This window comes from Triturus cristatus, chromosome 4_1, assembly GCF_964204655.1.
Source record: "Triturus cristatus chromosome 4_1, aTriCri1.1, whole genome shotgun sequence".
Lineage (NCBI taxonomy): Eukaryota > Metazoa > Chordata > Amphibia > Caudata > Salamandridae > Triturus > Triturus cristatus.
Genome location: NC_140585.1, coordinates 804,485,542 through 804,501,907, shown reverse-complemented (window position 1 = coordinate 804,501,907; position 16,366 = coordinate 804,485,542). Strand labels below are relative to the sequence as shown.

At 41.9% G+C, this 16,366-nt stretch overlaps 1 protein-coding gene across 1 annotated transcript in view; it reads right to left on the bottom strand.

Annotated features, from left to right (window-relative positions):
* The window catches only part of LOC146855584 (adipocyte plasma membrane-associated protein-like), a 104,755-nt gene that overhangs the window by 45,415 nt on the left and 42,974 nt on the right, over positions 1 to 16,366 (bottom strand). Inside the window, exons 3-5 of the mRNA XM_085653415.1 lie at positions 13,255 to 13,376; positions 5,181 to 5,279; positions 2,441 to 2,590 (exon numbers count right to left, since the gene is read on the bottom strand). Coding sequence (XP_085509541.1) covers positions 2,441 to 2,590; positions 5,181 to 5,279; positions 13,255 to 13,376 — 371 coding nt within the window. The remainder of the gene's footprint in view (positions 1 to 2,440; positions 2,591 to 5,180; positions 5,280 to 13,254; positions 13,377 to 16,366) is intronic.

The following is a 16,366-nucleotide window of genomic DNA, read 5'->3' as shown; positions in this document are numbered from 1 at the left end:
TTATGACGCGGAAGGTTTCAGCTCCGAAAGATGCTTGGGTTTCGGCACAGAGGATTTCGGCTCCGAGCCGGTCTTCTGCTTGGAAGGGAGGGTTTTGGCTCAGAAGAAGACTTTTGGTAATTCGGTACGGAGCCGGAAGGCTTGACTGGATGTTTCGGAGCCAGGCCTGAGGGCGGGGCATTGGAAACGTCGTCTCCGTGCCAACCTGGGCCAGAAGGCTGAGGTGGTGCCGAAGCCTTGTGTTTTTTCGGTGCTTGAGGGGGCAAGGGGTCTTCGGTACTCACGTCACCTTGTCCCTGCGGCAGTTCTTCGGCATCGAGGTCCATCTCGAGCTCTGAGTTGGAGTCTTGTTCGGAGAAGGTTTCCTCCTCTTCTGCGACTGATGCCTCAATGTCTTTCTGGCCGTACTCTTCACCGAAGATGTCCGGCGTGTCTTAGATGCACAGGGCCGGCTTTAGGGCGGTGCGAATGGTGCAGCTGCACTGGGTGCTGACCTGGAAGGGGGGCACTAACCTCAAAGGGGATGCTGAGTTTTGCAATAACTTATGATTTAAAAAAACACCTGTCGCAGAGTTACTTGTGCATCCAGCTTTCAGGCAGCAATAAGAATGTAAGGATAACTCGTGATTAATGTTCCTACTAGAGAGAGAGATCGGGTAGGTGTTTTGTCTAGTGATAGTTTTTAATCCCCATAAAGTAGTGTAGAGAGTTAATATGCCTGCTGCAAAGAACAGATCTGTATTTTGTGTGCATAGCTGAGTGGATTAGTGAAGCCAGCCTTTACCAGCACTTTAAAACAAATTAAAAGTATGTGAGAGAGGGGCCATGCAGAGAGGAGTGGCACTTTTGCTGGGTGATAGGGAATCTGACGAACAGATCATGGTGGGGGAACCATAAATGATTGTTGCACCAGGCGCCACGAATGCTAAAGCCGTCTCTGACACTGCATGTCTCGACATCGACTCTGACGGTCGCAGAGAGCCTTTTTTGACTGGAACGATTTGCAAGCGTCAGTTTTCTTCTTTGGTTTTGGGAGACAAGCACAAGTTGCACACTTCGTGTGAGTTGGTGCGCTGATAATTCGCGTGGCACCGATGACAGAATTTAAACGGAGTCCGATCCATCGCCCGAGAGCTGACCTGGCGTGGTTAGGCTTTGAAGGCTGTTCACGAAGCTTTCCGATGGAAGGTAGATTCTGATGTCGAAATGATACACGGAGAAGTGAAAACGCGTACGGAAACAATACTGTAGAGGGTAGAGAGGATTGCATGTAGAGAGGAACCCGGGGAACGGTTTCGAACCGGAGCGCAGCAATACACATCCGAACCCGACGGCGTAAAAAAACAATCTAACAATGAAGTTGATGCTCATGAGCACTATCACCAAAGGGAGAAGTCACTTTACCTCGTGACTAGGAAAGACTTCTTCGAAGAAAAACAACTTGCAAACATCCGGACCCAACACTAGATGGTAGGAGTATGCAAAGCATGTGTATCTACAGCACACATGCCTCGAACACATGGATTTCTATTTGCTCCAACAGTCTGTATTTTCTGAATGTTGTTCTGGGTTTTGTATTTCTGAAGGTTTTTATGGTCTTAGAAGGTAGTGGGAGGACTGTAGAAAAGCACATCCGGTGGAAGTCACTAGGGGTAGTGGCTGAACTCCGAGTATATGAACTTGGAACAAAAGCTAGGGTTACAGAACACGATTATGGCATGGCATGCACCTCATGAGAGGTAAAAAGGAAGGCAATAATTTTCTGTTGGATGGATATGGGAGCCGCAAATTGGAAGGAGAGGGGTATATGTTTTTCAGTACTGACCACAGGTGTTTCTAAATCCCATCTGCCTGTAGCACTCAGAAAGCTACTTATTTGGAAAAAATGGGCTTGTGCGGAACAATTTATTATTCAGCCTCCGCTCATGACTGGCACATTCACTATGGACAGGCATCCACGCAAGAACACTGAAGCATGTCACAAATGTGCAATTTATTTAGGGATTTCATTATTTGTGGTGTTTTACAGTCCTCGGGCATATTGTGTATCCCTACTAAAGAGATCTTACCATCTCCTGCAGCGAAAACAGTTTGCGTTTACTTGCATCCACATGTCACTTATCAGCTGTGTAACAACTTTGCAAAAAAGCATTTCATTTCTATGTTTCCAAATGCAAATGTGTATTTAATTTTTTTCAGATCAGTGCAAACACTTAAGAAAACAGTGGTACTTGCTTAAGAAAGGTTGATTTAGAACATTTTCCTATTAGCAGTGCCAACATGAAAAACTCAATTATGCCTACTAATTACCAGTAGTGTGTAGCCTTCGACATAAAGATTGCAATTTTTTAAAATATTGTGGTTCATTTGGTTATGAAGCAGAGAAACACAAATATTCACATACCCACTCCTAATAACTGTGACATTTTCAGTCATTCACCTTTCTGGTTGCTGAGGATGAGGGATTTCTCACCCGTCTTGGGGTGGACTTTGTACAGACCAAAATAAGAATCTGCCACAATGAGGTAACCATCTCGATCCATTCGTATGCCATGCGGCCGGCCACAGAGTGGTTCAAAATCCATAGACCCTGGAAAAGAACAAAATTAAAAGCAGAAGTGGATCACCTGTTGCATTACAGAGGCCAACAATGATACAGTCAACTCTCAGTTCCATTTGAAATAGGACAAATAAAAATAAAAATGGCTAGTGTGTAAGTGCTGAGCACTTTCACTTTTTTCTAACAAAATGGTTTCTCGCAGTTAAAACCATCTATCCTAAAACTACAGAAGCAATTACGACAGACTAATTCCCTCAGCGTTTCGGTGGATGTCTCAAAACTACGCTGGGGTTCCAGAAATGTTAAGTTTCACCACAAATAAGTTCCAGAAATCTTACTTTTCTCCCACAGAATCTACTGGGATGCATTCAGCAAACAGCAAACATAGATATCTCCGAGATTTATATTTATGCAAGAATTGTAAACCTCCCTTCATGTTTTCTCAATCAGTGAGGCTTGAATTGGAATTTCGTTCTAGTTTCTCTTGGGTACATTCAAGATCTAAATCTTTTTTTATCATGACTTGAAAACCTATCTCCTTTGCAAAAAAAAGCTTAGGTTCTAGGATGATAAAACTTTTCATTTTTCATGAACTACTGTTTCCTCTTTAGCATTTTGTTTTAATTATATTTGTATCTAAATTTGTGATTATTCTAATATCAGTTTTTCAATGTCAAGTAAATATGATTTTATGTCCTTGTACAGCAAGCAGTCTTCTATATACAAGTTATGTATACTAAAATTAAAAAAATAGATTAATAACTCATGATTTTGCCAGATCTTGGTTGGCTTTCTTGAAAGGATATTAGGGTCTAGTAAGTGTTGATGGCAAAGCACATTTTCCTTACAAATCTTCTTTTTCTCTTTCAGCATTTGATTTGTGTAACTTTAGACACTTTGCACATGGGAATAGCTCGGCTAATTAATGATGCCTAAATGCAGTATAAGTCTGTCTGATTGAAAAGCAAGTTGTGTCAGACCAAAATCACTCCCAATGGGTATTGAGAAGTGGTTTGATTAGTGGAAGGAACACACTCAGCCCTGAAGACCACAAAGGTTAATAACCTACTGCAGTGGAACGAACAAAGGGTGGCGGAAGCTAGTCAAAGACTGTCAGAGGTCCTGGACTGGCAAGGCCATGAAAAAGGGGTGTAAGAAGGAGAGCTATAGACGCCATATTCGTGCACACATAACTGTCAAATTAAGTGTTTCATCTGAACAAGGGATACCTTCGCATAAGCTGGGTCCTACAGAACTACAAGATGACACTTATACAAATATGCATGCCATTGTTTGTTCTCTATTGTTTTAAATGGATATTTTTTTAAACTCAATAAAAATAAAAAAGACCAAAATGAGTCCAATTTCTGACACACTGAATTGAAGTTAATTGTTAAAATAGAGAAGAAGCAAACGCCGGTTGTGTCCATTGTGCTTAAAGACCAGTGAGCAGGAAAATTAAGATTATGAAATGTTCTTCTACTCTCTCAAGCATGAAATTGGTAGGTACACTCCACGTATTCATTGTTCAAAGCCAGACAACAACCCTATCGAGTGTTGGATCGACCCTACAGCGAAGCATTTGGGGCCAAAGCCCAGTATTGGGATCAGCCAATATGTCGAAGTAATGCAAATAAAAATGCCCAGTTGATTTATGGTACATGCTCATAGTAAAAAGATAAAAGTAGGGAAAGGGATTTATTCATGAGCATCCAATTTAAGTGGGAAAGCAGTGATTAAACCTGCATATCCATGTTTGTTTCTAAAGAACATTTCCTCCTTATGTTTCTAACTGAGTTGTGGATCGTCCATTTGAAACTCCTAAAGTACCACAAAGCGGGATATGTTAAGTCTGATCTTACTGGAGGATTGATTTTTCTACAATGCTTATGTCTGTTGTTCTTTTTTAAGAAGTTATTTAGAAGTTTATTTTTTTTATTTAATGTGAGGATTTCTCCTCAAACAGTAAACATTATTTTGAAGCACTTTCAAAAAATTCAGTAAAGAAGAAGCAATTTGGAAAGGCCATTTGGTAAGACGTGTTCATCTAAACCCGACCCCTTCTCAGTACTTTAACCCCCGCCACGACCCTTGAACACTTACAGATTTAGATTTTTTACTTATGAAGCGAGAGTAATTAACTAAATCACACTTTAGCACTACTACAGAAAGGGAAAGAACATTCAGAGCTACACACGAATAATCAGTATGGCGGCAGATTCTGAACACAATATTAAGGGCCTTATGTAGGTGGGCTGGCATTTACCACTTCATAAATACCGAATCATACCGATTCGGTATTTATGAAGTGGTAAATGCAATGTAGGTAATGAGTCGGTAAATATTACCGATTCGGTAATTTTACCGATTCGGTAAATACCGAATCATGAAATTCTCCCCCTACATCTCAAAAGCCAAAATACCGGTCGGTAACGGTATAATTACCGAAAATCGGCCGTTACCGACCGGTATTTGGCTTCCTACATGAGGCCCTAAGTGCGTTATGACTGTTCTAATGCTCTTACTCAAAATAACCCTTATTGTAATAGAAATAAAATGTGCAAAAAAAGCTAAATATAGGCAACTGTTCTTTTATTGCTGAATACCACCTTTCACTTACCACATTCTGAAAGATTCTGTCCCATCTGTGTAATGAATGATGCCTGTCCATCTCTGATCCTCCAGAGCTTTCCATCCACAGTCCCCGTGTAAAGGTTTCCTATAAAGATAACTCTTTTAAGCAATATATCGCCATGATAAAACTATAGAGAACAAAATAACGAACATTGCACCATGTAGTTGTTCTGACAGCACAGGATGTAAGTATGAAGAAAATTGGACATCGGCAAAGCCCAATAATAAGACATAGCATGCATGCATAACAGTACTTTGGTTGATATATCGAGACAGCTACAAAGGAAGACAATTCCCATGACTAGGGAACGCCCTCCACCAACACCTTCTGAGAACCCAAATTTGCGTCAAGAATTTCCTGAATACAGAAATGTTCAGACACTCCTAAACGAACCACCAAGTTTCTGTAATCGCATACAGGTTCAGACTGCGACCAAAAATAGGCACGGGCATCAAACTAAAAGCGGTCCACTGTTAGACCTGACATCCTTGGTGTGGTTTCCCCTCAGCTTTTTGCCTTCCAGCCTCCTGTTTTTGCTTATTTTGATGGTTTTTGGACTCAGCGCACTGTACCACTGATAAAGTGCTTGTGCCCTCTCCTTTAAACATAGCAAAATTGGCTTACACCCAATTGGCACATTTAATTTACTTGCAAGGCCCTACTAAAGTGGTACCACATATACTCAGGGCCTGTAAGTTACATGTTACTAGTAGGCCTGCGGCACGAATTGTGACCCACTTAAGTAGCCCTTTAAACATGTCCCATGCCCGCCATTGCAGCCTGTATGTGCAGTTTAAACTGCCATTTCAACCTGGCAAGATAAACCTTTGGCCAGGTTGAAACCTTCCTTTTTACTACTTATAAGTCACCCCTATGGTAGGCCTGAGAAGCCCTTAGGGCAGGGTGTAGTGTATTTAAAACGTTGGACAATTCTGAAAATACCACTTTTAGAAAGTTGGCATTTTCTTGTCTTAACCATTTGGTGCTTGTACCCTGTATCTTGGGTCACATGACTAGGTGTAGCCAGTGTTGTTCTTTGTGTATTGCTCACATTATAAATACACACACATTTCCGTGTTCAGATCAGAGGAGCACTCTGCTGTCACTGCGCGGTTGCTGTTGTCGGAATTTGCCCTCTGCTTGGAGGGATGTCCAACTTGTGACCAAGACAGGGACCAGCATATACTTACCTTCAGGTAATAGGGAGTTAGATCATCCAGTAGGGGGTTTTGGCAGCTCACCTGCCCTAGGTATCTAGGTTTGGGAGTGCATAGTATGAGCACAGTACTTATATGCCAGCATATATACACTGCCTTAGCACAATAGTGGAATTGTTTATGCTTTTCACTGTTCTCATATTGCTAATCACTTTCATCTGCTTCTGTCTATCAATCATTGCAGCACATATATTTTATACAAGAATCACAATGGTTCAATAAATATTGAAACTCCTCTTTGTGTATTTCTTGTGCATCTCTCTGGGCATGCATGAGTGACTGAGCGAAAAGATTCTAGATCTGTTACCACGATTCCTTTGGGAGTCAGAGTTGTCATTTTCTGAGGCATTTGTTACCCTCTTGGGTTCAGAGTACTTATGGAGGCAGTGTGAGCTAGCAGTAATATAGGCCAACATAACCTGAGGGGGTGCTTAGAATCAGTCTGGCACCATCCCAACGTTTATGTCGTCCCACAAACGCCCTGTTACCACTGAGGAAGTGGAAGCCATACTAAAATACCCAACTCTTCAGTAGACCTCTGGACATGTGGAAGACTCAGAAGGACTGCTGTGCTGCTATGCAAAAGGTACTGCTACTCTGTTGCCGTGTTGCCTAAGTGAAAAGAACTGGATCAGCATCTTGAACACAGGACCACCAAAGTGACTCCAAGAGCCAGTTGGCTGGCCTCCTGATCAGAGCCTCAAGGACAAAAAAAGCTCCAACCTCCTTGAACCCAGCACATGGACTCTGTCTGCTGTAGGTTCTGCCCCCCCCCATGTGGTGCCACCAGAGACCTGGACCCTTGGAAGTGGTCCTGAAGGTGCACTGCCAGCTGTGGTCCGATGAGCAGAACTGAGACAGCGTGACATCTCCTCACGGCCGCATCAGAACTGCTGCGGGGCGCATCCCTGACACAGGACCATGCATCGCAGCCTGCAGCTTCTTCGGAACTGCGCTGCACGACACAGGCCTTCGCACTGCAAGCCCCTCGTCAACGGCATCCTTGATCGAGGACTTCGTATCGCAGCCCTGCAGTTTCCTCTGAACTGCCGTTGGGCGATGCATTCTTAATGCAGGATTCACATCACAAGCCCCTCGTAGACAGCAATCCTAATCGAAAATGCAGGACGCTCCATTGCAGCCCTGTTGCTTCCTCGGAACCACCGCTGCACAACTCATCCTTAAAGCGGGATCTCGCAACGCTCCGCCACCAGGACTTATGGTACTTGGTCCCTATAATCGTCCGCTGCTCCAACACGGTCGACCTGAACATTTGACTTTGTCCTGGTGTTGCGCAGCCATATAACTATAGTTGGTGCTTTGTGCTTCTAGATATTGCTTTCACTTAAAGCTTTAAAATTGCATATCTACGGTGCTACTGATTGAATATTTGTCGATTTGGTCTCAAATACTTTATTACATTTAACTCTTATTTTTCTGAATCTGTGTTGGATATTTCTTGTGTTTTCACTTTATTACTGATTGGACTACTGCAAAAATAGTTTATACATTGCCTCTAAATTAAGCCGGACTGCTTTGTGCCAAACTACAAGAGGGTTAAGCACAGGTTCATTTGGGTTTGTTTGGACTTTACCCTGACAGGAACTGTGGTTGCTGCTGGAGTAGGGTCCGCACCCCCGCCACCCCAAAACCCGAAACCCACTTTCCTAAACCCACATTCTTCATATCAGGCAGATTTGAACTTTTAAGGACACATTGTATGGGAGACTACATTCATTTGAGCTTTCTGCAGACAATGTTTGTAGTAACATCAGGGAAAACAACAGTAAAACGTGGACCACAAGATCTAAAACAGGTCCACAAACAGCCAAAACATCTGCCCTGAAAAGTGTCCTGATGCAGGCCTGAGAGGGCATTTTCCCACCCGGGCAGAAATGATAAAGCACACGCTCCAGGTGACTGTAAGCAATGTCATAGAAGGGAATATGTAGTCTCTTGGGGCTTTCTAGAAAGCTGGTGTTTTGATTGTGGGGTTACAGTGAGGGCAAGTAGTCCGAGGTACAATGACTTACCGAGAGAGAGTTTGAGAACCTCCTGCCTAGACTCTGCAGTCAGACAATGTTCCCCGAACATGCTAGCTACTTTATCATTCTAAAATCCAGTGGGCTGGGGGCCGCAGGGCGTTAGAAACACCCTCCCTTGTCCGTTTAGCCCTTCCGGCACTGATAGATTGCCATACGTCCAAACTGATTTTGCTCGCTCCTTTCCTACACAGCCGCCTTAGACCTGGCAGCGCTACAAGGGTTTTCAGCACTCTAAAGTAACTGAATGGTTAAAAGCCCATTACAAAATTTTTAAATACATAAATTGTAGCCTACAGAAGTTCAGTCTTGGCCACACATTTTTATGGTGTTACAAATAAACGTAAGTGCCATTCCTTTCATACATATTTATCTTTACAGGCCTCGAGACTGCACAATTATATTGGTTTATTTAATTATGTATTTATTCCTAAACTCTGATACTTTTCAGAAGCTTTAAAGGGCTTTGGAGGAAACAATTGGTAAAGAACTTGAGAGATTGAAATGTCTTGTGACTCCACCAGCCATGGACACTGGCAGGCAGCTAAAGAGACAATAATTCTCCAGGCCTTATAGAAGTACATTAGGGACAAGTGTTGGCAAGCACCTTAATGTTAAAGGAAGAGCTGCCAAACAGACAGTACCTTGCAGGGTGTGTGCATATGGTGGGGAATGTCTTGGATATCTGACTGGCCCATGAAGGGTTTTTAGTTCTGTACATCAAATATTAGAGAAATGGTGTGTTTAACACGTCAACGTGTAGGACGTCCAGAACAGACATATTTATTACTGTATAAAATATCTGCAAGTCAGCTTCAAGTCTTTGGTTCTAACAAAGCAAGTTCCACAGAATTGAGAGCAGCTGCAGCTATCTGCCTCCACATCATGTTTATGTAGTCATGCAGAAGAAAATGAGATTAAGGGTGGCAGCTGTAGATGACGGACAAGTTTGTAGAGCTGTATGACATAGGAGAGTTAGATCAGAGCGTGTTTGTACAAATGTGTACGCACTACACACTACATTCTTGCACTGTGAACTTTCTTTGATCAGCAGTCAATAAATGGTCTGCTGTGGGGAAGCAAAGTGGTCATAGCATTTAAACCAACAATAGGATGGCTTCACGTTTCAGAATCTTCTACAACCTTAAGTGTCTTAATCTGAGCAGCCCCAGCACGAGGCAACCACTTGGAGGACCTGAGCAATTTTGTGACATAGCTGTTCAGGGGTACGACTCCCCTTCTCTTTACTAGGCTTAAAGGGATGGCAAGGATTTCAGTGACTGGTTTGATGTGCAAAAAGGAGGCTTCAGTCAAGCAGCTTCTGTTCGGCAACTGAAGTTCATCTTGACCAAGCCAGTCAAAAAGACAAGGTAAAGTAATGAGTTTGGACTGCTGTATTTGTTCCATTGAGGTAGATTAAATTGTTAGTCCAGTCATTCACAGATGTGGATTGGTACTGCTGTGCAGATGTTTTTCTTTAGTTTGAGGTGGAGTATGGTTTCATCTGCATATGTCATAGCGAATGCTATAAAGTGATGTAGGCCAAAGGGGCCACACATATGTTAATGGGGAATTATCAACAGAAACTAATCATGAGGTACGACACAGGTGAAGGTGTTCGTTTCCGATAGGAATTAGCCAATTTAACTTGAAGTGTGCTGTTTTTCTGGAAGAAATTAAGTATTTCAGCTGTTCCACCTACCACCATGGCATGTTCAAACTGGACAATTAGCATGCTGCGTCTGATGGAAGGCCCTTGAGAGGACCAGTTACATGAGTGTTTACACATAGGCATCATATCGGGCAGTTAGACGCTCTTGGTTTCAATCATGTAGCGAGCTCAAACCTGACTGATAGACGATGAGTATGCAATTGCTTTTCAGGTGTGAGAAAATAAATGCATAGTGACCACTGCGTTCACCAGCTTAGCAATGAAGGATAAGCCCAACACAGACCAGCAGTGGTATAGGGCCTCACAGTTATGGACGCGAGTGGTGAAGAGTGTCTAAGTTTCTAAAGAACAGCTATGGTTGCCAGAGGGACATTTATGAGCTTGGTGATGAGGGCCACGGCCAGGCGGGTTTAAGTACATAACCACTTTAATGGAGACTTCTAATTCCTGGACAGGTGTGAATTCCAGGAAGAATAGTAGCACAACAGCTGTGCACCTTGATGGAAACTGATGGTAGTCAGGCTGGCATGTTTGCCCTCAGAGTTTCAATTTTGTCATGAAGTAAAATATCAGGTTATGAGTGCTGTTGGAAGAAGGTCTTTGTTCACCTGACCTGGACCTGCTTTTTAATTGATGGGTTAATTGGGAATTCCTTCATTTACGATCAAGTGTTCTGTCATAATTTTTCATTGATGCAATCATTGGTGGAACAGTTGTTGTTTAGCTTTTGGAAGGCTTTTAAAGGGTCATCCTATCAAAGGAACAGAAGATCACATACGGGATACGGGATACGAGTCAATCACTCTGGCCGCCAGTATGGATGCTCTAAAGATCATATTGCTTGAGGCATTGACATGGATTACATTTTTCAGGTTTCTGTGAGAAAGTCCCAGCATCACAGCAGTTTAGAATCGGTACAAAGATGACAGCAAAATTAAAGAGAATGTGATATGACAATGAAAGCAACGCTTATTAAGAGATTTTAAGTATATTAAGTTTAGAATTTCAGTAGAACAAGAACTCAAAACTGTGATAACCTGAATGTCTTGTTATTCCATTAGCCGAGTGAAACCCACATTGTCAAGGTTTTCAATGATTTCTGGGCAAATGTGTTGGGATGAGTTGTTTTAAGTCTGGGGAACTTGTAGTTACACCGCTGTAAATTTTGGTAATTTCGCCTGTCGATTTGTGCAAAATTACTGAGGTTATATCATTAAGCCACCTCTCATTATTTCAGTGAGAGATTTTATCCCAATATGTACCATTCAGATAATTTTTAACAGGAACAGCATTTCAAGTAGATATTTTACTCTGGCGGGATGTTCGGGTAATTTTTTAGTACGAAATTACAAATACGGATGAGAGCAGCAGTGTTTTGAACAAAAGCGGCAGTACCTTTGACATGGGTAGTCAACGAACATTTCAAGTACATTTTTTATCTGACCGGACCGTTGGGTAATTTTTGAGTGCACAACTACAAATCTGTCAGAAAGCGGAAAAAGTTCTGAATGCAAGAGAACAAAAATCAACTCGGAATTATATTATTGAGTCAACTTTTTACCTGAATGGCTAGTTAAGTAATGTTTTGAGTGCAAGATTGATTTCTCGTAATTACGCGTAATTTTGTGAAACTGTGCTGCAGCAAATTATGCGAGTTTCACACACCTGTACTTGTCATCGCAGATGCCCATTTCGTTGATGATGGAAGTCTACTTAGAGCCGAAGAGTGTGTACCCTTCTTGACCAAATATATTCCACAGAGAAGGACGTATGGCCAAACTCATTAATAAGACTGTATCCTCACGATCACCATTCATGCAAAACTGGAGGACATCATAGCCCAAACACACATCAGTCACACTGCACTCGCTACTCCTGTTCCAGCAATGGGGCCGTGCATGACAAAGGCAGAGCTCGCCATCGGTGCCTACATGGAGACCGTACCAAGGGAAGCATTCAGCTGGGGCGTCAGCCTTTCGGCCGAACTAAAGCAACACTGCCACTGTGAGTAGAATTCCTTTTTAAAAACCGAAAATTGTGGGTAGCGCCGGACTTCCCGTCCAAGCTGGCACCTGCGCATGGCTGCCAGTCATACCAATGGCTGTCATCAGCTGGGTATATCTTATATGTGGAAATCTGCTTTGCTGTGCTTCATTCCATGTTATCCTATGAGTAACATCAGTGGTTTGCTCAAGCGACTGACATAAACCAAAGTGTATTTATCAGTGACGGGAAGATTAAGATGCTGCAAAGCAGTCGGAGAAATAAGCAATTCTTTCATGGACATTTACATTTCATTTAATGGTTTGTTTTACCCGTAAAAAAGACGGTGTTTGGACATTTGTGTACTAGCAGAAAAAGATATTCTGTACTGGGATTAATTACCCAAGGAAGGCCCTTATCAGTATTCAAGAATAAAAACCATTTACAAGATACATTACAGACAACACCAGTTTAAAATACTTCCTACACCATCATTGATGGTGTGTCATTTTACAGGAACCTCAAAAGCGACAATTCACAAAAACCATTGCAACATTTCTTTTCACTGAGATGCGTTGGCCCCCCCTCATCACATTATCACTGTGGTCCACGTCTTTCAGGCTAGGTTGAAGGAACAAATAAGGATGGGTCTGGACAGACGGAGGTCTCAGGTACCCGACATTTCAGTTGCTGAAAGCAGTCGAAATCTCTGGCTGAAACTTTGTGGCTAGATTTAGAGCTACTCGGTGTCCCACTTGTAACACTAGGGTGCCTCTGCCCTCATCCAGCCCCCACTACCACCAGTGATACTATTACCCGGGGTATTGGTAACTTCGCAGGATCAAGTTAAGGCAGCAGTTTCATCTTGTGTGCCACAAACGCCTGGAACAACTTACCAGTGCATCTTAGGAACTCCACGGAGCTCCTTTCTTTCAGGAAGGGGTTGAAACGTGGCTGTTCGCAGACTAAGTCTTTGTGCCTATGGATACCAGTTAGACAGTGCTCAGCGCCAGAAAAACCCTTGGCTTTAAAAGCTTTAATAACATAACATAATGGACTCAAATCTGGGAACCTTGCTATGAGTCCCACAGGGTGCTTGTTACTTCAGTCAGCATCGTTTGTGCCCTTGTCTGTTTCTGGATTACCTGTTTCGTCAGCAGTGAAGGACTCTGGGCCTCTGAGGAGCCCTTCGAAGAGTCTCTGGCCTCGGCTCAGCTTCGTATTTACCAGTAAAGGTCCGACGAGAGCAGGTGGGGGCCTCTCAAATCTGCACAAAGTGATTACAAATCAGTAAATTATGGGTGAGGCATGCACAACAAGCTTCTCAAAGAAACGTCAGACTTATGACATATGCGTTTCCTCCTTTTCAGTCAAGAATGTCCTATATAGAAACAGATATCCTGACACGAGTTTCTTTTCAAGATAGACCGGCGACTGGAAGGGTAATTGAAAGTATATTTTTCTTTCTAACATTGCTTCTCTGAGGATAAACATGATTGCATCGGATTTCACGAAACTGCCCGACTATAAAACAACCATTAGGGGATAGTTGTTCCATATTGTGCATCTGTAGCCAACGCAGTGTGGCCTTTCAGAGAGTACACCTTTGTTTTCCAGCCATATGAATTTATATCTTGGACACTGACAAGAACACTAACAATACTTAACTTGAGCTCTCTCTCGAGGGGTGCAATGGTGCAGTAAAGAGGTTTTTGTCTGAGATCAGTCATGGCAAATAAGCCCGCCTCATGGGGCTGAGTAAGCCGCTCCCATGTAAGTCACAGAGTTTTCCCTCTCCGTGCTAATTTAGTCAGCAATGCTCGAAGTCTAGCACATGTATGATAACCTGGGGGTATGGGTATATGCATGAACAAATACAAACTTTTGAGCAGTACTACCACTTTAGCATGCGTAATTCTGTCCCCACCCCGAGCTAGGGGTAGTGAGATCCATCTCTCTACTTTTGTGGCAAGTTTTTCAGTCATCAGTCCATAACGGTCTCTAACGGCTGCTTCTATTGATGACGATATCCAGATTTTTCACTCTTTCATCCAAGTCAAAGGAAAGTGCAACGCCATCCTATTAGAGTTACTGGCGAGGTGGAACATCTCCAACTTGCTCCATATGATCTGAATACCGAAGTATTACCCAAACCTGATCACATCCTTTATTATGTGCACCATTGACAAACTGGAGAATATCACCTGCAGATAATGAGGGTAGGAACCGATGCATAGGGCAGAGGTTACCAAACTGTGCACTTTGGACCCCAGTGCCCCTGACTGATTTTGGCTGGATGTGTCCTGCTCCAGGCGGAGTGTGAAGAAACAGCAAAAAGATGCAGTCAACACATGGCCCGAGAGCACACAAATATGTGCAAAGAGAGAGTAGACATATCCTTGGACTGCACGCACTATTTTCCATACCTTCACCCCACTTTTTTTCAGGGATTAAAATGGAAGTACTACAGAGGCTGGGATTACATTTTACAACCACCCGGCTCGCACCACTGCCAAAAAAAGTAATATAATAGAGAGGCGTGGCCAATGGCCAATTGGTCAAAGGAGCCACGGGTTGATAAATATTGGGAACCACTGGCAGTAGAAGAAGTTTTAAGTGTAATCTCTGAAATGTCGATTCCTGTGATTGTGTTGGAATTACGGATGTTACAAAGTAAAGATTCAACGGCTAAGAAAAAAAGAAGGGGTGACCATGGACAGCCTAGTCGGGTTACGCTACAAATAAAAAAAAGAGTAAGAGAACTGACCATTGATAAAGAGTGGTGCAGATAGTGAACAGTACAACACTGATACCATTTTATATAAAATTAAATGAGAATAGTGCATGAAATAAACATTGCCAAGGAACTTTATCACAAACTTCTTCAGCATCTAGCTTGATCTATATGTATGAGTGATGATAAATTGTTGGAAAGTCTACTGGCTAGAATTTAGAAAAACGCTTACAATCTTGATTTATGAGGGTGATAATTAGAGACTTTCCAGTCTTTATCTGGTTTAGGTAATACTATTATTAAGGCTTCAGTAAAAGAACCTGCAACCATGCCTAACTTACTGAAATCAGTAAAAAGTGAAGTAAATGGTTATTTAGGACAGCATCGAATGCTTTAAAAAATTACGCAGGAATGCCATCTGGTCCAGGGTAATTCTGAAGTTTGAGTGAGTGAATAGTAGATTGAGAAAGCTTTGGCAGGCTAGCAGAGTTCCAAAAAACATCTATAACTTGAGGTTCAAGGTGATCTGGTTTGTTATATTTTTCCAGATCTATTAGCATTGAAAGAAAATTTAGCTTTCCGATTTGAAAGTTGTATTCCAGCTTTTACTTAATAAGGAACTATATTCGTATCTAAGTTTTAGTAGTGCAGTTTTAAAATTAATAGTTAGAGGAAATAAATAACCTTTATAATTTAGTAATCTGTTTCTCCAAATCTAATAATTTAACATTGAATGCCTTATTTTCATGAGCCATTATAGAAATTGTTACCCCCTCATTTATATACTTTAAAAGCATCCTAGTATATAATAGGAGATGTTACACCATCAGAGTTGAGAGAAAAGTCATCTTGGATAGCGGCCAATTTTGTGTCTTTATTGACACCTTGAAGAATGGAATCAACATTCATGCTCCATCGAGAAGGAATAACAGAGAACTTATTGACTTGCAAGCATAACAGTCATTGCAGGTTTGGAAATTTCAATATTTCCGATTGAAGGTTGAGTTACAGATTTTGCCAAATTTCTGGATGCCAATAAATAATCTAAACGTGAGTGAGATTTATGAGGATTAGAGAAAAAAGTAAAGTCTTTATGAGTTGGGAAATGCATTTTTGAATAGTGCTTTAACCGTGTAAAAACCTTTGGATGTGTAAATTCAGTGAGGTAAAGCCTATGTAAAAGGGGATCACAAAAAATTAAAATCTCCAACAATAAAAGGAATATTTCCAAGTTGGATAATTTCAGAGGTAATGTGAAGAAGGGTCATTAATTGTTGGTCGTATATATTAATCAAATGTAATACAGCATTACCACGTTTAGTTTTAGCACATAGGAATCTGCCTTCTGAGTGTTTATCCAAACTCTGTAATTGAAGCTTTTTCGAAAATAAAATTGCTATACCATGTTTCTTACCAAATGCTGAGGAACAAATTATCGAACCAACCCATTTCTTTTGCATGTAGGTTAAGATTTTTATGTCAGTATGTGTTTACTGCAGTAGATAACTGTCTACTTTATGACT